The sequence below is a fragment of the Taudactylus pleione genome, unplaced genomic scaffold (assembly GCF_031769625.1).
Source record: "Taudactylus pleione unplaced genomic scaffold, aTauple2 ptg000326l, whole genome shotgun sequence".
Taxonomy (NCBI): Eukaryota; Metazoa; Chordata; class Amphibia; order Anura; family Myobatrachidae; genus Taudactylus; species Taudactylus pleione.
The window spans coordinates 2,600,692-2,626,191 of record NW_028284727.1 but is presented as its reverse complement, the minus strand read 5'-3'; the positions used below and the strand labels follow the sequence as shown (position 1 = coordinate 2,626,191).

The 25,500-nt window shown below is 43.1% G+C and overlaps 1 protein-coding gene across 2 annotated transcripts in view; it reads left to right on the top strand.

Moving 5' to 3' along the window:
• Positions 1–25,164, top strand: part of MED23 (mediator complex subunit 23) — a 168,309-nt gene extending 143,145 nt beyond the window's left edge. For both annotated transcript variants that reach the window (XM_088443095.1, XM_088443094.1), the window contains one exon: positions 22,758–25,164. In XM_088443095.1, coding sequence (XP_088299221.1) covers positions 22,758–22,931 — 174 coding nt within the window. In that variant the 3' untranslated portion in view covers positions 22,932–25,164. The remainder of the gene's footprint in view (positions 1–22,757) is intronic.
• Positions 25,165–25,500: the final 336 nt, after the last annotated feature.

The following is a 25,500-nucleotide window of genomic DNA, read 5'->3' as shown; positions in this document are numbered from 1 at the left end:
TACAGTACCTATATAGATTGAACGAATGGTGTCTCTAGACCTCTTACTATGAAAATAGTAGAAATCCTTTCTCAAACATGGATAAAATTGCATGCTGTGTTCCAAAATATATTGCCACATTTGATGATTTTGCCCACTTATGCTGCAGCAGATTTGGTCAGGTTGTCGTCATGTTAAAAAAAAAAAAAAAGCTGGGCATCCACTATACAATTTTCTGTCAGATATCTGTCCAATCTGGCTGGTTGGAATGAAAGCCTGGTAATGTAGGGGAGCAAGTGACAGTCGTCCATTTGCTCACAAACACTGGAAAATAGCCAAAAATGGTTGTTCAGACAAATTGGTTAAAACACACAAATATAACTAATTTGAAAATTTTTATTTTTTTGTCCTTTTTTCAGTGTTTAAAACCATATGATCGACTATTTGCTCCCATACATTACCGGGTTTTCATTCCAACCAGCCGAATTGGACAGATATCTGACAGAAAATTAAATTGTATAGTGGATGCCCAGCTTAAGATGATTTTGGGATCAAATCTATTGCATTATAGACTTTGTATCACAATTAAAACTTGCCAAGGGCTCTGACAGGCACTTTTAAATAAAACTCAGTATGTAGCACAAAAGAGGGGTTATCTAATTTTATGTCAAATGTTTTTCTATCACGAGGAAGCTTCGGTAACACTGTTTACTAATCAAATGTAGATTTTTGGAAAAACGCCAAAAAAAACATGAAGGGTGCTACTGGCTTCTGTGCAAGCAGTCCTGTGTTGGAGTTCCATAAAACAGTTATGGACAACCTAGAATCCATGGATGTGCTGTTGTGCCTCTTGAAAAATGTCTGTTTAGGACTGAAATGTCGAGTCTATTCTTTTGGATGAGACTGTTCATGTGAATTTATGAATTATGAGATATCTTATGTAAAGTAACAATTAAATGACTTTCTATGTTTGGAAACCCGGTGAATGCCCCCTTTTTTATATGTTTGCTCATACTGGATCCATGTGGACACCCCAGTTGCTTCTATGGACTACTAGAGATGCGAGTGGGGCTTATTACCACGATTTTTTATGTTATATATTAGCATTTCAATAAATAAAATTTAGCATGAAAATTTCTGTTAAGTGTCCTCATGTGGCTACGATTATGGCCAAAAACTTTGAATAGCAACCAGAAACTCGTGTATATCAGGCCACAGGTTGCCAGCGTGTCTGCATCCTAACCCCCCCCTCGGTATTTCGGCGCCTGTTTTTAGTCCCAGGTCGGGATTCTGACGGCCGGCATCCTGGCCGCTGGTAAGTTAACTACATCCCAAAAAACACATCATGAAATTATCACCACAAAGACCATTTGAAAAACATCATAATATTAACCACCTACATATAAATACGAACATTATTCTAATCATTGTTAAATTCCCAATGTATGCGCACTAAAATACCAAGTTTAAAATAGGTACTGAAATTATCCATTGTCTGATGTCATCATTCGAACTCCCTGGAACAAGTAGATCTTCACTTTTAAGTCCCAAACATTTTTGAATGGCACCTTGGACTTCTCTGGGGCAACTGACATCTCAATGTATATTTCGAAATATGGTTGATTTAAGTGTAAATGGATGCATATTGGTTTGAATACTAGTAGAGGTTATTAGCCTGTTCTAAACTTACTGGCTGCACCAGCTTTAGATGACGTGCAAGTGAACTCTTATCTTTCTACTTTAGGGTCCATAGGGTATCCACAGGATACCTTTGGGTATAGGTCGATGGCGGCAGACATCGGGCACCTTCAGAGTCAAGTTTTCAGCCTCCCAGGATGCACTGGGGCCCCTCTCCTATACCCGCCCCTGAGCCAAGGCATCTCAGTTTCGTAGGTGCCCGGCTCGGAGTCGGCTCACCTTTTTCGGAGGGGGCTGCTGAACAGCCCCTGAAGTTCTTTTTGACAAGGCAGCTTTGCTGTGCTGCTATGAATGGACAGCAGGGACAAGCTAATTAGAGGTCCCTGCTGCCGCTCCGTCACCCCGCCGGGCCAGGACGCCGGTACTGATACGGGGATCCTGCCGGATACTAGGGGTCTCAGCTAGTGGGGACCCCAGGACATCCAGACTGTGGCCGGATTCAAGGGGACTCAGCTAAGCGGCAGGCACCCGCGGTGGGTACCCGTCGATTCACAGTCTCTTATCTTGTCCTAGGCAGGGGGCTCCCTAGGGACAGGCTGCGTATGGAGCCAGGTACTGATCCTGCGCATCCACTAGACCACCAGGGACAGCGTGCTGCAGCGGTTGAGATATGCTGCAGCGTCCCAGGGGTTAATAGCATGCCAGGGGAGCGCACCTTCCCTGTCTCGCAGCCGGCACCTCCTCCGCTGCACAGTGCCTTTCCACAGCGTTCTGGCGGGCTGTTTCAGCGCTCCTCCCCCGGGCCCGCCTCCTCTCAGCTCCTCGGTGGCCATTTTCAAGGAAGTGGCAAACGCTGCTGGATTTTGACACAGATGGCATTGCGGTCCGGGTCCCCCGCATTCCTCTCCTTCGATAAGGTCAGCGTATGCAGCACTGTTTCCTACCAGGCTCTCTGCGTAGTTGATCATAGTGCTTGTAGTGCAGGTGATTTATTTCTGCATTGTATGTGACTATATGCTAACTCTGTCTGACTGTACTTTCACTTCTGACTGTCAGCCAGTTTTACTATCCCTGTTCTTTCTCTATAAAAGCCCTTGTGGTGCGGTGTTGCAGAGTGTTCATTACCTCACAGTAAAAGTGTTTTTCTGTGTGGGGAGTCACATACACTCAGTTTACACTCATGTCTGGGAGTGAATGAGAATATCCTCTTCAGCTAAAATGTACCACATGCAATGTACAATTAGCGGAGGGAGATGGGAACGCTGAGGGATTATGTAGGGCATGTTATATTATATCACGCCCGATTTCTGTCACCGCCCTGGGCTTGTTTTGCTAAGGCACTTACAACCCTGGTGGGCCAGTTGGCGACGCCCCCTGCGTTTCCCCAGATGGGGTTATCGCAGCAGGCGGTGGTCTCATCACCCATGCAGGGGTTCCCCAGGCAGTTGATAGTACCTCAGTGTCTCCCGTTTTCGCCCCCCCCATGTCTCGCAGGAGCCTTTGTGGGTTAATTCATTGTCCAACATGATACAGCACCTGACAGACGTTTTACAGGGGGAGTCACCATTGCAGTCTTTATTGTTTCAGACGGCTCAGTATGATGATGATGATGACATAATGTCTAATGATGATGAGATTGACTTTTCAGACCAGGAGCCCCTTCGTGTAAAGGAGGCGGTCCTTGTCTAAAGTCTTTATACCTGGCTTTATACGGGCAGTCGTGTGGCCTTGGTTATTGAAGATGAGGATCCCCTGTGGCTAAATCCAAATACGCCTTCTTTAAGGATATTAAGGGAGATGCCACTGTATTTCCTCTACCTGGTCAGTTAGTGGACCATTTAGAGGAGGCGTGGAAAAATCTGGGTAAGCATTTCCAGCCTTTGCATACCCCTTTGCGGATAATTATTTTTCCAAATGGGAAGCCCCTCCACAGGTGGATTCTCATGTCACACGCCTTGTGAGGAGTGCAACATTGCCCATGCCCTCCATGTCCTCCTTGAAGGATGTTATGGTTCGCAAGGTGGAAATATGCCTCAAATCCATTTATTCCCTTGCTGGAGGGGCTTCCAGACCGGCTATGGCCGTGTGCTGCGCTGGGCAGATAACTTGGAGGTGTCTCTGGACACTGACTTCAGCTGAGCAGGTGGAGTTGGCAATCTCGGAGACACAGCCACGTACATTAATGAGGCAGCCTTAGATATAGGTCTCCTCACTTCCAGAATCTCCTCGGTAGCAGTAGCGGCTCCCCCCTCCCTGTTGCTGCGCTCTTGGAAAGCAGATGCAGATTCCAAGAAGGGATTTGAATGCTTGCCTTTTAATGGACAGGTCCTGTTTGGCCCTGATCTGGACAAAATTGTGGCCTCGCTGGCAGCAGCTAAATCTGCATGTCTGCCATCGGCTGCGGTCCCATCAGGGTTTGTTACTTCGTCCTTTCGGCTCTATAGGGCCCAGGGTAAGTCCAAAATACAGTCCTTTCCAAGACAGTCGGGGACCAAGAAATCTGCCAAGCCAAAGAAGCATGCTTGGAGTACAAGACGTCCTATTCCCAAGTTGGACGATAAGCCTTCAGCCTGACTGGACAAGCTTCCCCTTGGGGGACCCCAGAGTGGGGGGCCGACTTCTTCAGTTCACCCAGTGCTGGTATCTGACTACCACGGACACTTGGGTAAGAGAAGTGGTCTCTTGGGGGTACGCCCTCTCTTTCCGGCGAAGGCCTCCCAGACGGTTTTTCACCACAGGCCTTCAGTCAGATCAGGACAAGGCCCTGGAACTCCAGCCTGGAACTCTATGCTCCAGGCTGGAGTTATAGTGCCTGTTCCATTACCCTAGAGGGGAACGGGATATTACTGGCCCATCCTTGACCTCAAGTCCCTCAACAAGTCCTTGAGGATTCATCGGTTCAGGATGGAGACCCTGTGTTCCATTATATTGGCAATGGAGCCTGGGAATTTATGGTGTCGTTGGACATTCAGGAAGTATACCTGCATGTTCCTATTATCTTAGCACACCAGCAATTCCTCAGGTTTGCAGTGGTCAATCAACATTTCCAGTTCCAGGCACTGCCCTTTGGTCTGGCCACAGCGCCTCCAGTGTTTGCCAAAGTCATGGCGTTCATGGGGGCCCACCTGCTAATGCAGGGGGTCCGCTTATTACCCTATCTGGACGACTTTCTGTTAGCAGGGTCTCCAGAGATCCTTCAGTGCCATCTGCAACTGACGATATCTGTGTTGCAGAATCATGGCTGGTTGATAAACTGAGTCCTCCCTGGTTCCCTCAGAGAGAATGCTCCATCTCGGAGTCCTGTTGGACTCCCAACAACAGAGGATCTTTGTGATGGTGGGAAATGATCTCTACATTACAGGCAAAGGTACACAGTTGCCTTCAGAGTCTCCGAGTGTCCACTCAGCGATGAGGTTACTGGGCTCCATGGTGTTTATGTTCGACATGGTGGAATATGCCCAGTTTCACTCCAGACCTCTGCAGAAATTGATCCTCTCCAGATGGAATGGGTTGCCCCATCGGATAAAGACACAGACAATGGTGCTTTCTCCAGAGGTACGTCTGTCTCTGGCCTGGTGGCTACAGACAGCTCACCTGAACAGGGGGCGCCCCATTTGGGTTGCGGACTGGGTTTTTCTGACAACGGACGCCAGTCTCTGGGGCTGGGGAGCAGTGACCGGTCCACACTTGTTCCAAGGAGGGTGGACTCCAGCAGAATCTGCGCTTCCAATCAACATCTTGGAACTTCGGGCAGTATTCAGAGCTCTCCAGCAGGCAAGACATGTACTCCACAGAAAACCCGTGCAGGTACAGTCGAACAACGACACCACGGTGGTTTACATAATCCGCCAAGGAGGAACCTGAAGTCAGGTGGCACTGACAGGTGTCCCGCATTCTGACTTGGGCGGAGGGCAATCTCCCTGTCATCTCGGCAGTGTTCATACCAGGAGTCCTCAACTGGGAAGCAGACTTTCTCAGCCGTCAAGACGTGCATCAAGGGTAATGGGCTCTTCACCAGGAGGTATTTCAACTCCTAGTGAACAAGTGGGGCCTTTCAGAGATAAACCTCATGTCCTCCTGACACAACAACAAGCTGCCTGTGTACGGGTCAAGAACAAGAGACACGGAGGCTCTTCTGGTAGACGCTCTGTCGGTCCGGTGGACCTTCCAGGTTTGCGTACCTCTTCCCTCCATTCTCCCTTTTTCCTCGAGTGATTCGAAAATTCAAGCGAGGAGGTACGCTCCTGTTGTTAGCCCCAGCGTGTCCCATTCGTCACTGGTACTCAGATCTTCGGAGTCTCTCCATCGACACTTCGGTGCTGTTGCCTCAACGTCCGGACCTGTTGTCTCAAGGTCCTTGCCATTACCCGGACCTGGGTCGTCTGTCTTTGACGGTGTAGCTGTTGAGACAGCCCTTTTGAGGTCATGGGGTTTTTCCTGCTCTGTAGTTAACACCATGCTTAGAGCTAGGAAGCCTACATCTGCAAGAATTTACCACAGTGTGTGCCAAACTTTCTTTGAGTGGTGTCGCCCTAGGGGTTATGATCCTCAGGTGTTTAGGGTATCCATGGTTTTGGCTTTCCTACAGGCGGGCTTAGATCACGGTATTCGCCTTGCTTCCTTGAAGGTGCAAGTTTCTGCCCTATCAGTGTGGTTTCAGCGTAGGATTGCTACTCTTCCTGATGTCCGCACCTTTATGCAAGGTATACTTCGCAGTCAGCCTCCCTTTGTCCCCCCAGTGGCTCCTTGGGATTTGGCTGTGGTCCTGAGAGCTCTCCATGGACCGCCATTTGAACCACTGGGTTCAGTGAATGTAAAATGGCTTGCAGCTAAGACTGTGTTTCTCCTGGCCATTGCTTCGGCCAGAAGGGTGTCAGATTTGGGGGCTCTCTCGTGTCGCCCTCCCTTTCTGATTTTTCATAAGGACAGGGCGGTGCTTAGCACTCTCCCTGGTTTCCTACCTAAGGTGGTATCTAGTTTCCGCATTAATGAGGAAATTATAGTACCGGCCTTTAATTCCCGAGACCTCTCAGCTGGTGAGGTCTCCTTGTATGTGGTACGTGCTCTAAGGATTTATGTTGACCGTGCACATTCATTTCAGAAGTCGGACTCCTTGTTTGTCCTCTATGGTTTCCGTAAGAAGGTTTGGCCTGCCACTAAGCAAACTTTGGCAGGATGGATTCGCATGGCGATTTCTGACTCTTACATTCATGAGGGCCTTCCTGTACCATCCTCTGTTAAAGCTCATTCTACTCGGTCTGTGTGGGTCCTTCGTGGGCATCTTGCCGTGGTGCCTGTTCAGCTTTACAAGGCAGCCACGTGGTCTTCTGTCCATACCTTTTGTGAGGTAGTATGCATTTGATACCTTCACCTCTCAGGGTGTTTCCTTCGGGTGGCGGATTCTCCTTTCTGCACAGGAGCGTCCCCACCCTTAAAGGATACTGCTTTGGGACATCCCCAAGGTATCCTATGGATACACTATGGATCCTGAAGTAGAAAATGTGAGAGATAAGAACTTACCCTTGTTATCTCTATTTCTACGAAGTCCATAGGGTTCCACAGGATTTCCGCCCTGTCGCACCTGTGCTGCAGATGGGCTTTGATATGGTCACCAGTTTTTCCGTCTACTTCTGGTGAGAATGTGATTCTTGTGTGTTCCAGACTTTCTTCATTCTTCTCCTCCGGCCTTTGGCTTGTTACGTAACTGAGATGCCTTGGCTCGGGGGTGGGGTATAGGAGAGGGACCCCAGTGCATCCTGGGAGGCTGAAAACTTGACTCTTAGGTGCCCCATGTCTGCCGCTATCGCCTATACCCCAAGGTATCCTGTGGAGCCCTATGGACTTCGTAGAAATAGAGATAACAAGGGTAAGTTCTTACCATATTTCATATTTTCACATAGATTTCAGAATGAGTTTTAGCATGGTGTCTTACCTGGTATTTTTGTGCATAGATTGGGAATTTAACCATGATTAGGATAATGTTGATGTTTATAAATATGAAAGCGCTTAATATTATGATGTTTTTGAAATAGTCTTTGTGGTGGTAATTTTATGATGTGTTTTTTTAATGTAGAAAAAAAAATTATTTTTGTTTTTTTTTAATTATGATTTGTGTTACGTCATTTCCGGTTTGTGTGGGACCAGGTTTTGCCCCCTCTTAGTGTCCTGATGGCTGGCTGACTACTTATTTAGAAATAGGAAATTCCCAGCGCTTCCTAGAGATCTGCATAAATTATGTTTCAACTGAATCTACGTAATCTATGTTTTAACTGAATAAATGGTCATACAATTTTTTTAAAAATTTAATACAGTGTATTTCTTTATTCTAAATATTTCAAGAGGTCTTATACCTTTCGATAAAAAAATATAAATAAAATATAAATCGGGAACCATAAAAGCATAAATAGTAGGTATAAAAATGGGCTTCTGCTCTATATACCTTACCGGTATACATAACCTAAGACCAGGACAACATTCATATGGTACTATTCAGTGTTTGACTCTCACCTGAGATTTATACAGGTACGAATAATCTATGTTCCACAGGTATATATTGCCTATAAATAGGCTGGTAGATCATATAATTAGTTATTGCAGGGTTTATCTGAGACATGTTGTGAGTTATGAAGACTATACAGTTCCTGCGTTGAGAGCTCTCTTCAGCGGTATAAAAAAACCCGGGACCATAGGGGAATACACCTCCTGGCATTACTACTCACCCCTTTCCCCGCGGATTGTGATGCAGCTTGTTCCAATGACGATCACCTCTGCCAGTCGTTTGACTCTTTGCATTCTTCGTTCTCTTTGTCTGGGTCACGGCTTTGCAGCTGGTGCCAACAGACTGTTACATGCTGAGCTTGCAGCATATGATCGACTTCTCCGCTATCTACAGGTTTCACCTATCGAGTCTTCCTCAAGATAATTGAGATGGTCGATCCTTCACCAGCCTCCCGTCAATGGGGAGGAGGGGGACAATATCAACAGATTTGCTTTTTGGCTCTGCAACTCGTGATTGATCTGCAAATCACGGCATTTTGCCGCTAGGGGGAGGGACCTAATTACATGGTGCCTGGTCCTGTCCCCATCTGCTACTTGCAGCTACTGCAAGGTAATAGTGTGTTGTATGTGTGAAGTGTATGCATGTGTATTTTTGTGTTTGTGTGTGTGTGTGTATATATATGTATGTATATGTATATATATGTATATATATAAAAATATATATATGTATATATACACACACACACACAGGTCCAGTGGTCAACGTTTCGGATTTTACTCCGTCTTCAGGACAACGAAAAAGCAAATGACATATACAATACATGTATAAATACTAAAGTGAACACTCACCATAGCTAATCCCGCACGAGCAGCGCCGCCGCCGGGCCCAGTTCTCCAACACTTCCGGATCCACGTCACATCCGGGACACATGATAGTAGTCCGTCTGCCGAAAACCGGAAGTGGAGTCATGGTAACCCTGCACCGCAGCGTCATCTCGTTGCTATGGAAACACATATATATATATATATATATATATATATATATAAACAGTGAAGATAACAGTGAGAAAAACAAACATACATATAGATATATCGAAAATCTCATATATATAGAAACATCCTCTAATAGTTAAATCAGCAGACATTGATAATAGAGCCAGCATAAAATAGAGCACAACGCCGTAGGCGTTTCTGGAGACAACTAGTTAAATCCCAGAAAGGGTAGAGACGAATCAGTAGATACACAGGTTCATACAAATGATCTAAAAATCGAGCTCACAAAGACCTACATACGCCCATATAAACAGAGTCTCTGTATTAAATGTAGCAATCTGAGGATTAAATCAAAAAAACATATTGAACGACAATTGTTCATTCAAACCCCTTGGTCTGACCGTATCCAGACGCCAAATCCATTGTGTTTCAAGTTGCAATAGTTTTTTCCCCCGATCACCGCCTCTGCAGTTTTCTTGAACTTGATCTATAATGTAGCGTTCCCGCTAGGCTGTTTTAGCGGGGCGCGGCGCCCTGCCATCCTTCTGGAGGGCAAAAAGCACCCTGCCCTCCAGGAGGAGGGCAAAAAGCGCCCTGCCCTCACAGCCTGCGGGAGCCGTTCTCACCCGCGGGACGCAGTGTCCCGCAGGTGGAGAAACATGCGGTGACCCTGTCACCGCCGGAGAATAGACGCCGGGCGCATGCGCCCGGCATCTATTCTCCCTGTCTGCAGGGCTTGGGGGCTGCCCGGCGTGTCCGTAAGTGCCGGGCACGCCCCCAAGAGTGACGAAAAGGGGACGCGTCTTATAGACACGTCCCCTTTTCCATTGACACGCCCCCTTCTCGGTCGCGCACGGGCATGCCCTCTCTAGCTCCGGCGCCCTGCCTCCCGCCAGAGCTAGAGGGAACACTAATAATGATATATCTTAAAGATGCAAGACTGTGTTTAGCAGCTGCAAAATGTTTTGCAACAGGTTGGTCTATATCTTTATCATTCAAAGCTGCTCGAATGGCGGAACGGTGCTGTCCCATCCGTTCTTTGAAAGATCTAATAGTCTTCCCAATATAGCATAAGCCGCATGGACACTTGATGAGATACACGATAAAGGTACTAGTACACGTAAGCGGATAGTGTATAGTATATTTACGGCCCGAATGCGGGTGAGAGAAGTGCCTAGATTGGATCATAAAACTGCAAGTAGTGCAGCCTAAGCACTTATAGCACCCACCGGGCTTCGTCCGAGTATTGGAGGATCTCCGTTTTGAGATGTCGGTGCGTACTAGCCAGTCTCTAATGTTTCTTCCTCGAGTATAGCAAGACATAATGTTCATATGCTTTAGCTGTTTCAGGTCCTTATCGTGTTGGATAATAGGCCATAGTTGTTTAGTCGTATCCATAATGGTGTTGTCAGCTGTATTGAACTTATGAGTCCAAAAAATTCTATCCTCCATTTTCTTTTCCCTCTTAGAGGAGCTGGATTTAATTAAAGTATCATTACGTGAAATACTAGACACTTTCCTCTTGGCCTCATTGAGTAGGGACTTAGAATATCCTCTTTCTTGAAACTTGGTTACCATATTATCCATAGCAATGTCCAAATCATTTGGATTGCTAGTAATTCTTTTGGTTCTCAACAATTGTGAGAATGGCAAACCTCTGATGAGTGATGGTGGATGGTGACTTTGAGCTAACAACAAAGTGTTGCGATCTGTTTCTTTCTGGAATATTTTAGTACTGATAATGTCATTATCCAGAAAGATATCCACATCAAGAAAGTGGACATTAGATTGACTCATTTGATAAGTAAACTTGATGGGACACTCTTCGTTGGCATTGATGTTATGAAGATGAGACTCAAATTCTTCTTTTGTACCAGTCCAAAATAACAGCACGTCATCGATATAGCGTGAGTAAAAATAGATCTTATGGCCCATAGAGGAATTCATAAATAACCGTTGTTCGACAGAAAACATGTAGGAATTAGCGTACGAGGGTGCGACGTTCGAACCCATCGCACACCCCATACGCTGCAGGTAAAATGTACCATTGAATAGAAAAAAATTCCTAGTTAGTGTCAATGATAACAACTCTATGAAGAAGTTAGTGTCTGGTCCCTCATATACCTCAGAGGTAGTGATCAGTTCCTTTGTAGCTAACAAACCCTCATCACTGGTATATAAGCTCGTAATGTCCAGTGCACACATCCAAATGTTCGGGGGTAGCGTGTTCAAATTAGCCAGCTTTAACAAGAGGGAGGTAGTATCACGTAAATATGTAGGTTCGTTCTGGACACATGGCTGTAAAAAGAAGTCCAAAAAACACGATATCGGACTGTACAACGAATTCCGTGCCGATATAATCGGTCGTCCAGGGGGCTGGGTCGGATTTTTGTGGATTTTAGGAAGGCAGTATAGGTTAGGTACCAATGGAAAATCCGTCTTCAAATACCCAGCTACCTCAGTAGTAATGATTTTGTTCTCCACAGCTAAATCAATAATGGAATCTAATTCCCGTTTATACAATAAGGAGGGATCACGGGGCAGTTGTTCATATATCATAGGATTGGACAATTGTGAATATACCTCTTTTTTGTAATCCTCCAAATCCCAGACCACTATACCCCCTCCTTTGTCTGCAGGAAGAATCATAATTTCATCCTCTGTTCTCAAAGTTTTAAGTGCAACCCATTCGTCTTTAGTCAAGTTGGAGTACTTCACACAATTGGATGGATTCTGTTTCTCATTGGTGCATACTTGTGAATCCAGTGCTCTAATAATGCTCGTTAGTGATACATTGTTGGATATTGGGTCGAAAGTCGACTTTTTCCTAAAAGAACTATATTTCAATTCAGCTGGTTGATGCATTGTTTCTTTGTTGGAGTAGAAATCCCCGAGTTTCAATTGACTATTTAAACGTGCTAAGTCGATTTTCCACTGAAATTCATTGAATCTATTCGTTGGAACATAAGACAAGCCTTTGTTAAGCAGGGAAATTTCTACTGGAGAGAAAGATTGTTTGGAAATATTAAAGATATTTAATATTTCGGGCCGTAAATATACTATACACTATCCGCTTAGTACCTTTATCGTGTATCTCATCAAGTGTCCATGCGGCTTATGCTATATTGGGAAGACTATTAGATCTTTCAAAGAACGGATGGGACAGCACCGTTCCGCCATTCGAGCAGCTTTGAATAATAAAGATATAGACCAACCTGTTGCAAAACATTTTGCAGCTGCTAAACACAGTCTTGCATCTTTAAGATATATCATTATAGATCAAGTTCAAGAAAACTGCAGAGGCGGTGATCGGGGGAAAAAACTATTGCAACTTGAAACACAATGGATTTGGCGTCTGGATACGGTCAGACCAAGGGGTTTGAATGAACAATTGTCGTTCAATATGTTTTTTTGATTTAATCCTCAGATTGCTACATTTAATACAGAGACTCTGTTTATATGGGCGTATGTAGGTCTTTGTGAGCTCGGTTTTTAGATCATTTGTATGAGCCTGTGTATTTACTGATTCGTCTCTACCCTTTCTGGGATTTAACTAGTTGTCTCCAGAAACGCCTACGGCGTTGTGCTCTATTTTATGCTGGCTCTATTATCAATGTCCGCTGATTTAACTATTAGAGGATGTTTCTATATATATGAGATTTTTCGATATATCTATATGTATGTTTGTTTTTCTCACTGTTATCTTCACTGTTTATATATATATATATATATGTGTTTCCATAGCAACGAGATGACGCTGCGGTGCAGGGTTACCATGACTCCACTTCCGGTTTTCGGCAGACGGACTACTATCATGTGTCCCGGATGTGACGTGGATCCGGAAGTGTTGGAGAACTGGGCCCGGCGGCGGCGCTGCTCATGCGGGATTCGCTATGGTGAGTGTTCACTTTAGTATTTATACATGTATTGTATATGTCATTTGCTTTTTCGTTGTCCTGAAGACTGAGTAAAATCCGAAACGTTGACCACTGGACCTGTGTGTGGTGTTGTATCATTGCCAAGTCCGCCAGAGTGCCACTCATTACGCTGCCTTTCTATACCCTATTGGAGTGGAGCACCTGCGGCCATTGCTGTTGTGATTGGGGAGTGCTGGCCTTCTAGGATTTGTATGTATGTGTGTGTGTGTATATATATATATATATATATATATATATATATAGAGTTGAACGGCAGCACTCATGGGTCTTGTACAGTAAGGATCACGCCAATAACTGTGTCACTCTTGTTCAACGCTTCAGTCCAGAAGACTTATATCAAGGACCTTGATAAGTCTTCTAGACTAAAACGTCGAACAAGAGTGACAGTTATCAGCATGATTCTCTCTGTACAAGACCCATGAGTGCCGCCATTCAACTCCATTGTGCATGTGCTGTGTGGAGGGCACCAGGGCAATTATTTTATGATAGAATGGGGAGTGCCAGATAACATATTGAGAAATGAGTATGTATATATGTGTGTGTGTGTGTGTGTGTATATATAGCATTAAGGCTGAAACAAATAAACAGAATTTCCCCATAGGGAATTCCTGAGATGGGGGCATGGTGTTTGAGGGGCTGCATCTCAAAAGCTCTTGGACATACTGAGCTGGACAGGTAGAACTGTCGCTCGGTGCTGCGTGCAAAATTTCAGGGCAAACAAAAATAAAAAATGAGTAAGTGGGAGTTTTATTTTTTTTTTTTCTTCCACTTTCTGTCTGGTCATAACCATGAATTAAGACGTGTGGTTTGTTTTTTTAGGTAGCTCTTGTTCCAGTGTAGGGCCTTTTGGGGTTCAGGTTACTGAGAAAGTTAGTTTTTTAACAAATGGCCAAAGTGTGCCCCTTTTTAAAGATAAAAACTGTCAACTTGCTGCGGATGCTCAGTAGGTGGCATCCTGCAGAGGCTGAACAGTGGCTTGACTTGGGTGCACTAAGATGGCTGCCTCTTAGCGATGGCAGGACCAGGCGGAGGTAGTGGGCGTTAGCGTTGGCACGACCATGAGAAGGTGTGAGTAATAGCCGCGGAACCCGGCGGAGGTAGCGGATGTTGGCAGCGGAACCCATCTGAGGTAGCGGGTATGGTGGCAGACCTGGATCCAATCCCTGCCAGCCATTCGGCCAAGTTCACTGTCGCTCACAAAATGATGGGGTTGATAATTCACAGAATTGTGTGCACATTAGAAGACACACATGCAGTCTATGCAACTGAGGTCTAAGCAGAATAAATATATTATGTGTGTATGTATATATGTGTGTGTGTGTGTGTGTGTGTGTATATATATATATATATAATATATATATATATATATATATATATATATATATATGTATATAATGAGGGAGACAGGCTTGGAGGGGGGAGATTAAGCAGCCCAGACAGGGGGGAGACAAAGTGTTACAGATGGGTGGAAAACAGTTGTGCGGATCAGGGAGAGACATCAGCGTGGATAGGGGGGAGTGTAACGGTTTGGGGGCCCCGAGCGACGACGATTGGGCGGGGTACAGAGTCATGGACGCAGGAAGACAGAGCAGCGCAGATGAGTAAAGACAGATTGGCGTGGGTGAGGTAATACAGACTAGCACAAATGGGAGAACACACAACCGTAGGGATTGGGGAAGACAGAATGGTGCTGGTGGGGCTGGGTAGACAGACGGCATGGTTGGGGAGGACAGAGTGGTGCAGATGGAGGAAGAAACAGTGGCACAGATGAGGGGAAGACAGAGCGGCGTGGCTGGGGGGAAAGACAGTGGTGCAGATGGAAGGAAAAGTGACACCAGTGCAGGAAGATGAGGCGGAGCGAATGGGGATACACAGATTGGTGCGGATGAGGGAATACGGACTAGCACAGTTGGGAGACCACACAGCAGTAGGGATTGGTGAAGATAGAGCAGCATGGAGGCGTATAGGGGAAGAAAGTATACATGCATAGATAGAGTATGATAGTTTTAGCAATTAGGGAGCTGAATGTGTATTCTGAATTAGATGGATGTATAGAGTGAGAAGAATGTTGGAACCCAGTGAGATTGTTGTGGTGACCGAATGGAAACATTTTGGGCACTGAGTGGGAGATGTGTATGTGCTACATAATTGCTCAGACCTCGGTTGCATAGACTGCATATGTGTATTCCAATGAGCACACCATTCTGTGAATTAGCATCTCCACCATTTTGTGATTGACAGCAACCTCACCCCGTGAGAGTGCTGAATCTGCAATTAACCACAGGGTGTGTTGGCATACCATATCTGTATTGCGCAAGGAACACATTAAGGCTTCCAGCTGCAATAGAAAAGAGCCTGTGGCTCCTGTATAACCCCAGTGCTGCTGCTCGCAGACGCTGGGGTAATGAAAGGGACTACCCCCTTGTTAGACCCAGCGCTGCTCCATGCAGACGCTGGGTCAGTGAACTGAATGGAGCCGATGCTCCAGTGTAACCCCCGCACTGCCGGGAGAAGAGAACAGGCAGCCTCCGCCTGCTCCTCCCCCCAGCCACTCACCCCCGTCCACTGATCAGCCCGGCGCTGCTTCTTGCAGACGCCGGGCTGTTACTATGAAAGGAGCCTGTGCTCCTGTGGTAATGAATATAGCCGCTGCCCCCCACTGGTTAGACCGGGCGCTGCTCCACGCAGATGCCAGGTTATAAGACAGGATGGAGCCTGTGCTCCTGTGTAACCCCGGCGCTGCTCCTCGCAGATGCCGGGGAAATTCAGTGAATGGAAACTCTGCCTCCTGGGTAACCATTGGCAGGTTACCGTGATTAGTAACTCACACTTTATCCATGATCCATCCCTTCTCCCCTACTTACAGAATATATGGTGCTCTTGAAGTGTGCCCTGCTCATCCCTGACCCACACAGATCATATTATGGCCCCTGAAGTGTACCCTGCTCATCCCTGACCCACACAGAACATATTATGGCCCCTGAAGTGTGCCCAACTCATACCTACACACACTCCTCCTCTTTCTTCTCTTCCCAGTAACAGGGGTGGGCAACCCTAAGGATTGTCCACTCCTACCTCTCCATCTCTTCCCAGCAACAGGGGCGGACAAACCTATGAGGATTATACAACTCATGATACTGGTGACATATTGTTACATGACTGTGAGTCCTGTGACAGTGTAGTGAGGAGAGAGAGAGATAGACATCAGTGATTGAGATAAGGATACAATTGTTAGATATTACAGTGACTGACACAATTCTAAAAAAAGTTATAATAACTGTGATCATCAAAGTAAGGTGAAAACCATTATCCATTTATCATCTACACTAAGAGTGCAGTGATGTCCACCAGTGATACAGATTCTGATTCTGGAAGTGACATGTATTCCAGTGATGAAGAACTACTACTTTTGGATGCCACTCAGGAAGAGCAAGATCAAGAGGAGGTGCGCCAATTTTGCGCTCTAGATGCGCAAAACTGTGGTCCAGCGCCACCACTATTTCCCTTCATGGGTGAACCCCAAGTGACAACAGAAAGTGAAATTCTGGGATATTTCAAATTGTTTTTTGACCTCCACTTGGTCGAATTGATTACTGCGGAAACAAATCGGTATGCTGAACAGTCCATAGCCGGTGCAACACCACGCACGTTTTCAAGAAGCAATGATTGGGTCCCAACAGCAGCTGCAGAAATGCTGGTATTCCTCTCTCTGCTAGTGCTGCAAGGCTTGATACTAAAACCTCTGCTGGAGTGGGACTGGTCTAAGAGGAATGCCCTGGCGACACCATTTTTTGCATCAATAATGTCCCACAGACGGTTTATCTTACTAAAAAAATTCCTACATTTTGTAGATAACCAGGCTGAAGAAGAAGCCCATCCCAACCCCAAACTCCAGAAAATATGGCCTGTTTACTCCTACCTGTCCAAGAGGTTCTCTGAACTACTGACCCCAGAACGAGACATCTCCATTGACGAAAGTCTGCTGCTGTACAAAGGCAGACTTGGGTGGAAACAGTATATTCCAAGTAAAAGATCCAGATTTGGTATAAAAATGTAATGCTGTGTGAAGCATAATCAGGATACATTTGGTCCAGTATTATATACACAGGCAAAGGGACAATATTATAGGCTTTCAATGGGGAAAAGTGTGTGTGATGAGGTGGAGAGATAAAAAAGATGTTTGTATCTTATCTATAGTCCACAATATAGAACTTGTAGAAATTGAAAAATCCCAAACAACCAAAATCAAACCACAGGCTGTTATTGATTACAATTTGACAATGGGTGGGGTAGACCGTGCAGACCAGCACATTACCAATTATCCAATAAGCCGTAAAAGGGGTAAAAAATTTTATATCAAAATTTTTACACACCTATTAGACCAAGCAATTTGGAATGCTTACATCCCGTTTAAAAAAAATGGAGTTGGTAAAACCCACCTACAATTTCGGCTGGAGCTGGCGGAGTTGCTAATCGAGAATCACCACACAGCAGAGCCCTGCACAGCAAAACGCGGCCGGCCACCACCTAGCCCAAACCCCTTACGGCTAACAGAGAGGCATTTCTCAGAGTTTGTCCCTGCTACAGAAAAAAAAGACAATACAGCCAGAAAATGTTCTGTTTGCTGCTCTAAGAGAGATTAAAGTGGCAAAAAAATACGCAAAGAGACACGGTTCTACTGCAGGGAGTGTGACGTTGGACTTTGTGCTGTGCCTTCTTTCAAGGTTTTTCATACTGAAAAAAAATTCTAAATGTTCCATTACACTGAAAATTACTGTTGAATGAGTTTTAAATAGTTTAAAAATGTTTAAAGTTCAAGTTCATGAATTTGAAAAAAATTGCTATTTTTATGGTATATATAGTATGTATCAAAAAAGAAAAAAAAAACAGAAAAAAAAGATTTTCATTCATAAAATTGTGTGGAATAAGTTTTAACTAGATGTTCTTGACCTAATTCAATCATTAAAAAAAACGACAATTTCGGAGCGGTTTTTGGAAAAAGAATTCGTCAGTTAAGTGGTTAAACCAGCTATGACAGGAAGTGGTCACAAAACAGGAAATGTTGCCTAATATATTGAGAAGTGCTAAACTACTTAATGTAACTGGCTTGTGAATAAGTGACACTAAATGTTATGCACTGTCACTATAATGCTGTAGCTAGTTACAGTGGAAATTAAAGAACAGGAAGGTGGGGCATCCGAAAATAGGAAGTGTGGCATCAAGTATATGACCAAAAGTGTGACAAAACCATGTCTGATAATAGGCAGTGAGCCTAGGATATCACTAGTGTTAAATAAATAGACCAAATATTACAAAAGTTTTTTTTGTAGGTATAAAATAGATTATCTATAAAACAAGTCTGTGCTAGAAGCAAGCCACAAACAATGTTTTGTTGGTATAAACTATCATATGTAACTGCTTGCATCAGAAATTAATGTTTTTTTCACATAATAATGCAAAACTGGTGGCTAATGCCAATACATATAATATATTGTAGTGGTAATTGTGAGAAATAACAAGGGGGCCTGGGTAGCAAATAAACCAGGAGAGGTCTCATATAAATATAGGTTATATAGCAGACCAATATATAACATAATGACTAATGCAATATTAATAACTTATCAATTGTACAATAAGTAAAAAGAAAAATTATTTGAGAGAGAAAATATTTTTATAAAAATATATTGTAGGGATTATTTTCATTAAGTCCTCTAGGGGACACAATGTACCAACGAAAAATCCATGCACTTCCTTGCGTTTTAATGCTAGTGTGCGATCACCTCTCCTATCGAGCGGAAGTATCCAGTCTATGATCTTACATTTTAGAGATGCAATTTGGTGTACTTTCTTTGAAAAAACAGTAGTAAGACATTTTGCTGAGTCTCCATTTTGTATAGCCTTGTGTATAGAGGTGCGATGATTTGCCATGCGTTTACGAAAACATCTCGTAATAAGACTGACATAATATGGGCCACAATGGCAGATTAATATGTAAATAACATGGTCTAATTTACAGTGTAGTCTCCATTTGATGTCCATGCTTTTACCATTGTGGGGGTGGGGGAAATTCCTGAATAATAGCACTGCATGTAATGCAGCCACTACACTTGAAGCATCCTGGTCGAGACTGCATGAGCTCAGTGTTAGTTGTGGTTTTGTCTGGATTCATGGTCGGTCCTAGCAACATCAACTTAAGATTGGGGCCTCTCTTGTAGTCCATCTTTGGTGGATCCATTTCACGGAAAGTTAGGGATGGATCAGTCTTTATAATTGGCCAATGTGTTTTAAGTGACCGATTTTATAATATGGGATTTATTGTCAAAAGTTGTGACAAACAGGGGTGGTTCATTCTTCTTTTAAGGATCTGGGGTTGGATACATTCCTGCCTAGCTTTCTGTAGGCATTTAGTCAAAAGATTCTCACTATACCCTCGCTGTATGAATCGTGTTGTCATTTCTGCAATCTGTACCTCCTCTCTAGATGTCGTTGAATTATTCCGTACTACTCGCAAATATTGTGATATCGGGAAGCCATCTATTAGGCCACTTGGATGATGGCTAGAGGCCATCAGACAAGTGTTACGGTCCGTAGGCTTACGGTACACTGTTGTTTCCAGCTTTCCAACTTGTTTGTATATTGTAATATCCAGAAAATTGATACTAATGCCTCAGATACTCTGTGTAAGTTTGATTGGTTCATCAAGTAGGTTGAGTTGTGTGACCAGGTGGTGAAAGGCTGTTTCTGGACCTTGCCAGAAAATGAACACATCGTCAATAGAATGCTTATAAAATAGAATAAATCGGCCATAGATAGGGAAAATATTTTGTTCCTTGTAGTTGACCATGTAGAGGTTTGTGTATGAGGGAGCCAGGTTTGACCCCATCGCAGTTCCCGACCATTGTACATAGTATTCATCTTTGTACTTGAAATTGTTCAAGTTCAAAATGAGCTCTGCTATATCAAGAATTAATTGTGCTGGAGGACCATTAGTCCAACGTTTGGCTAATGCTTGTTTTAAGGTGTTATGGCCACCGTCGTGGTATTGTGTACAAAGAAGTGACGTCTAATGTTGCCAGTAAGGTACTTTTCAGTGATATGTATGATACTTAATTTTGCCAAGAAGTCACCGGTGTCTCTAATGTAGCTTGCACTGGCTTGTACAAGAGGCTGTAGAAAGTGGTCTACAAATATCGCCAAAGGTTGTAGAGTAAAACCTCTTGCTGATATTATTGGTCTCCAGGTGGATTGTGTAATGTTTTATGTATCTTAGGGATAGTGTAAATAATCGGCAAATAGGTTTATCCACTGTGAGATAGGCATGTGATGCTACAACTATCCACCTGGCAGAGAGTACTAGTTTAAGAATATAATCCATTTTTTTTTTGATTTCTCTAGTGGGATTGTACGTAAAATTTTCATATGTGGATTCATCAAGCAGTTGCCTTGTTAGTTCTCTCTCTCTCTCTCTCTCTCTCTAGAGATAGAGATAGATGGCTATAGATAGATATAGAGAGAGAGAATGTACTGTGGTAACTGTGACATATATAAAGTATTCACAGCGCTTCACTTTTTCCACATTTTGTTATGTTACAGCCTTATTCCAAAACAGAATAAATTAATTTTTGTCCTCAAAATTGTACACACAATACCCCATAATTACAACGTGTAAAAAGTGTTTTTGAGATTTTTGCAAATCAAATTTAATAAAAAAAATAAATAAAAAAAAACGAAGAAATCACATGTACATAAGTATTCACAGCCTTTGCCATGAAGATCAAAATTGAGCTCAGGTCCATCCTGTTTCTACTGATCATCCTTGAGATGTTCCTATTAATTGGAGTCCACCTGTGGTAAAATCAGTTTATTGGACATGATTTTGAAAGGCATACACCTGTCTATATAAGGTCCCATACTTGACAGTGCATGTCAGAGCACAAACCAAGCATGAAGTCCAAGGAATTGTCTGTAGACCTTTGAGACAGGATTGTCTCGTGGCACAAATCTGGGGAAGGGTACAGTAAAATATCTGCTGCTTTGAAGGTCCCTATGAGCACAGTGGCCTCCATCATCTGTAAATGGAAGAAGTTCAGAACCACCAGGACTCTTCCTAGAGTTGGCCGGCTGTCTAAACTGAGCGATCAGGGGAGAAGGGCCCTAGTCAGGGAGGTGACCAAGAACCCGATGGTCACTCTATCAGAGCTACAGCATTCCTCTGTGGAGAGAGGAGAACCTTCCAGAAGGACAACCATTTCTGCAGCAAACCACCAATCAGGCCTGTATGGTAGAGTGGCCAGACGGAAGCCACTCCTTAGTAAAAAGCACACGGCAGCCCGCCTGGAGTTTGCCAAAATGCACCTGAAAGACACTCTGACCATGAGAAACAAAATTCTCTGGTCTGATGAGACAAAGATTGAACTCTTTGTTGTGAATGCCAGGCGTTATGTTTGGAGGAAACCAGGCACCAGGTCAATACCATCCCTACAGTGAAGCATGGAGGTGGCAGCAAATGTTTTTCAGTGGCAGGACTGGGAGACTAATCAAGATAGAGGGAAAGATGAATGCAGCAATGTACAGAGACATCCTGGATGAAAACCTGCTCCAGAACGCTCTTGACCTCAGACTGGGGCGACTGTTCATCTTTCAGCAGGATAACGACCCTAAGCACACAGCCAAGATATCAAAGGAGTGGCTTCAGGACAACTCTGTGAATGTCTGAGTGGCCCAGCCAAAGCCCAGACTTGAATCCAATTGAACATCTCTGGAGAGATATGAAAATGGCTGTGCACCGACGCTTCCCATCCAACCTGATGGATCTTGAGAGGTGCTGCAAAGAGGAATGGGCAAAACTGCCCAAATATAGGTGTGCCAAGCTTGTGGCATCATATTCTAAAATACTTGAGGGTCTAATTGCTGCCAAAGGTGCATCACCAAAGTATTGAGCAAAGGCTGTGAATACTTATGTACATGTGATTTCTTAGTTGTTATTTTTTTTTTGTTTGTTTTTTTTATTAAATTTGCAAAAATCTCAAAAAAAACGTTACACATTGTCATTATGGGGTATTGTGTCTTGAATTCTGAGGACAAAAATGAATGTGTTCCATTTTGGAATAAGGCTGTAACATAACAAAATGTGGAAAAATTGAAGCAGTGTGAATACTTTCCGGATGCACTGTATACTTTGCTTTAGATGTATTTAGGTTACCGATGTTGTCCTCCCATACTAATGCTGCATACACACTGTCAGATTTTGTAAAAGATATGAACGATAATGATTGTAAAAATCGTTCATATCGTTGACATGTAGGGCATGCATCGACCAACGATGTGCGTTCCCGCATGTCAGATAACAATATCTGATATAGATTGTGTTTGCAGACAGATTTGGACGATTTTATTCATTTTAATACTGTCAGAAATCGTTCATGAAATTGTTCATCGTTATCGTTCAACGATAACGATGATCTGACAAATCTGACCGTGTGTATGCATCATTAATCTGCTTGATGAGCAATAATAAATAAATAAACATAATGAGAGTTGTATGCAAGGCCAAGGTCTCACAGAAGGAATATCTGTGAACTTTGTACGATCAAACTCTTGTCAATATATGCCACAGTTACTCTGATCATTAGCTTTGTCAGTATAGCTAAGAATAAATTCTTTAATGTGGCCTGATGACTGGTAAAGAAATCACCACTTTTTTCTTTTTAGGCTGAAAAGATCATCTTCAACCTACGACCAGCATTAAAACTTCGCTTGCGTTTCATAACGCACATTAGCAAACAGGAGTCTGCCCCTGCACCTCCACCACCGATGAATACTGGGTCTCCAGCCCCACAGACCAGCCAGGTGCATGTTAATGTTCCTCTTCCTGCCACACAGTGACAAATGCCATCAGAACGTTGCATATTTCTTTTTAACCAAGTTCATTGTTTTGAAGAACTTTTGTCAGTATTTGAACTGAACACATTTGTCCTTTTTTGCATTTTGAAGGATGATTTAATATTATACCATTTTAGCTTGTTTAAAAGAACAGCTAAAACATTGAGACTTCTCACACACACAAAAGACCTTAAAATTTTTAGAAAACAGTGATTGGTCATATATTGCCTTACAAGTTATCTTGAACTAATTTTGTTACCATTCTAACTGATATCTGCAACATAAGCAGGAAACTTTTATTTAATTATTTTTTAAACATTTTCAAACCCTTTATTATGTTGTAAACCAGGGATGGGGAACCTCAGGCCCGGGGGCCATATAAGGCCTCCGGAATCATTTGATCTGGCCCTCTGAGCTTTTTTTCTGCTAGCCTCATCTGGCTAGCACGGTGCCTAGAATTACACCCTGCAGCCTAAATCTACGCAGCAGTGCCACCTGGATTGTCCTCAGGATGATTCAGATGGTCACACCGCTACCCTTACAGCTCCCCGGAGCATCCTCAGTTTGCTCCGGGCATTGCTGTAATCACTTGCGATTGTGGCACGCCTCTGTGACATTACACAAAGGGGATGTGGCCTGCACCGGACCTGCGACTAATGTTATATATATAAAAATTGCTCTCTGTAGACAAAAGGTTCCCCACCCCTGTTGTAAACCAAGTGACGGGAAGACATGAGTACTGCTGAGGTGAAACTGGAGCTGTGTGAGTATCGTGTTGACAAAAATGAAAGTACTATGGTAGGTAGATATATAAAGCATATTGCCGCTTCTGCTTGTGTATAAGAGACCATAAACCTACCTACTGTCTTTGCTGTAGAGGTATAAGACGCTGTTTAAATGTTTCATTGTTTGAATGATAACTAAACCCCAACATTGAGTCTGTTTTTTTTATTTATTTATTTTTTTGCTCTTTTATTATGGAAAACATCTAAATATCCCTCCAACAAGGGTCACTTTAAAAATTGCATGATACCAAAATGAAAATGAGATGTTATAATGTGTGGGCCAGATAATTGTGTGTTAATGTAAGCCTGTGTGTTTAATATATACAACTTACTATGATTCTGTGCTGCTGTTCAGGAATACTGTATGTACTTTCTATTTCAAGACCTGTTTGTCAGAAACCTCATTAGTCTAATTATGCTCCATAGAACTATATATTGAAGCTGGTTCAGTTCATAGATGACAATACCCCTTTCCCTCCATTATATGCGAAGTATTCCTTCCACCAATCATCTGCATGTTCTCTCCTTTCTATGCCTACACTAGTAATCCTATGGAGAAGAGAGCTTGTTAGTGAGTGCTGTAAATCACTTTATGTAGGAGAAGGCCATGCATACTATACAGCGTATGACTGACAGCTCTGACATATACCCACCTCAATATGTGGTTCCATGAACTATCTGCCTTTCCGTAACCTTATTAGCAAGCAGAGGACGTGAGCTTTAATAGCAGACGGCTATTACTGTAAGCGATGCACATTATATATACACATTACATTTTGATGAAAAGGTGTATTAAAATGCAATAATTTGGCCCATGCATTTCTATAACTGTATATATTTTTTTTCATAATACAATTCTTTCTAGTAATGCTGCAGTGTTCTGCTATTTGCCTGCCAAGGTTTGTTGTAATGATTGTGGAAGGATGGAGTATATCACAGCAAAAAACTAGTTTTGTATTTCAATTTCACTTCATACAATTTGGCTGTATTTTCAAGCAGACAATATGTTCGAATTAAACCAACTTTAATATATGCTTTATTTCCACAAGAAAGCAGCATAATAAAAAGGATGTGCAAGTATGAAGTCAAGCATATGAATGTGTTGATTTTCCGTTGCAGGTTTATTTAGCTCTGTATCACACTGAATTTGGTATGTTAATGTGCAATAGTGAATATAATTGTTCATGAGGTCAAATAAATTTTTGGTATGGGGCTATTATGCTAATGAAATGTAAATGCTCACACATGAAAACTTGTATTACTACTTTGCATATAAATCAATTTTTAAATGGGCAATTACGTCCATTTCTAAGTATGTAATTTTTGCTACGGAAATGCGAAATGTTTTAAGTCTTTAGAAAAAAAAAACAACTTTTTTTGTTTGGTCATTTTTATATCATTGCAATGTTATGTTTTGGTTTTTTTTTAAATAAATTTGAAAACGGATTTCATTTTGTGTTTATGTACCTTTTTATTTGTAGTTCGTGTTGTCCATAAATTTATACAGCATTCAAAATTATATAACCGTAATGGCTCCAACATACAATTAAAAGAGATATATATTATGTTTATTTAATAGTATTTAGTAAGCAGACAAAATGTTCTTGCCTTCAGGATGAAAAGCAAACAAGAGTAAAGGCGGGTACACATTGCAAAGATATATCTGATGATCGAGTGATCTGCAGATATATCTGTAGATGATGGTCGTTCATATACACTGAACGGCCATCATCTTCCAGGCACCCGCGGGTCCCGCTGTATGTGTACGGGCGATCGGCTGATCGCCT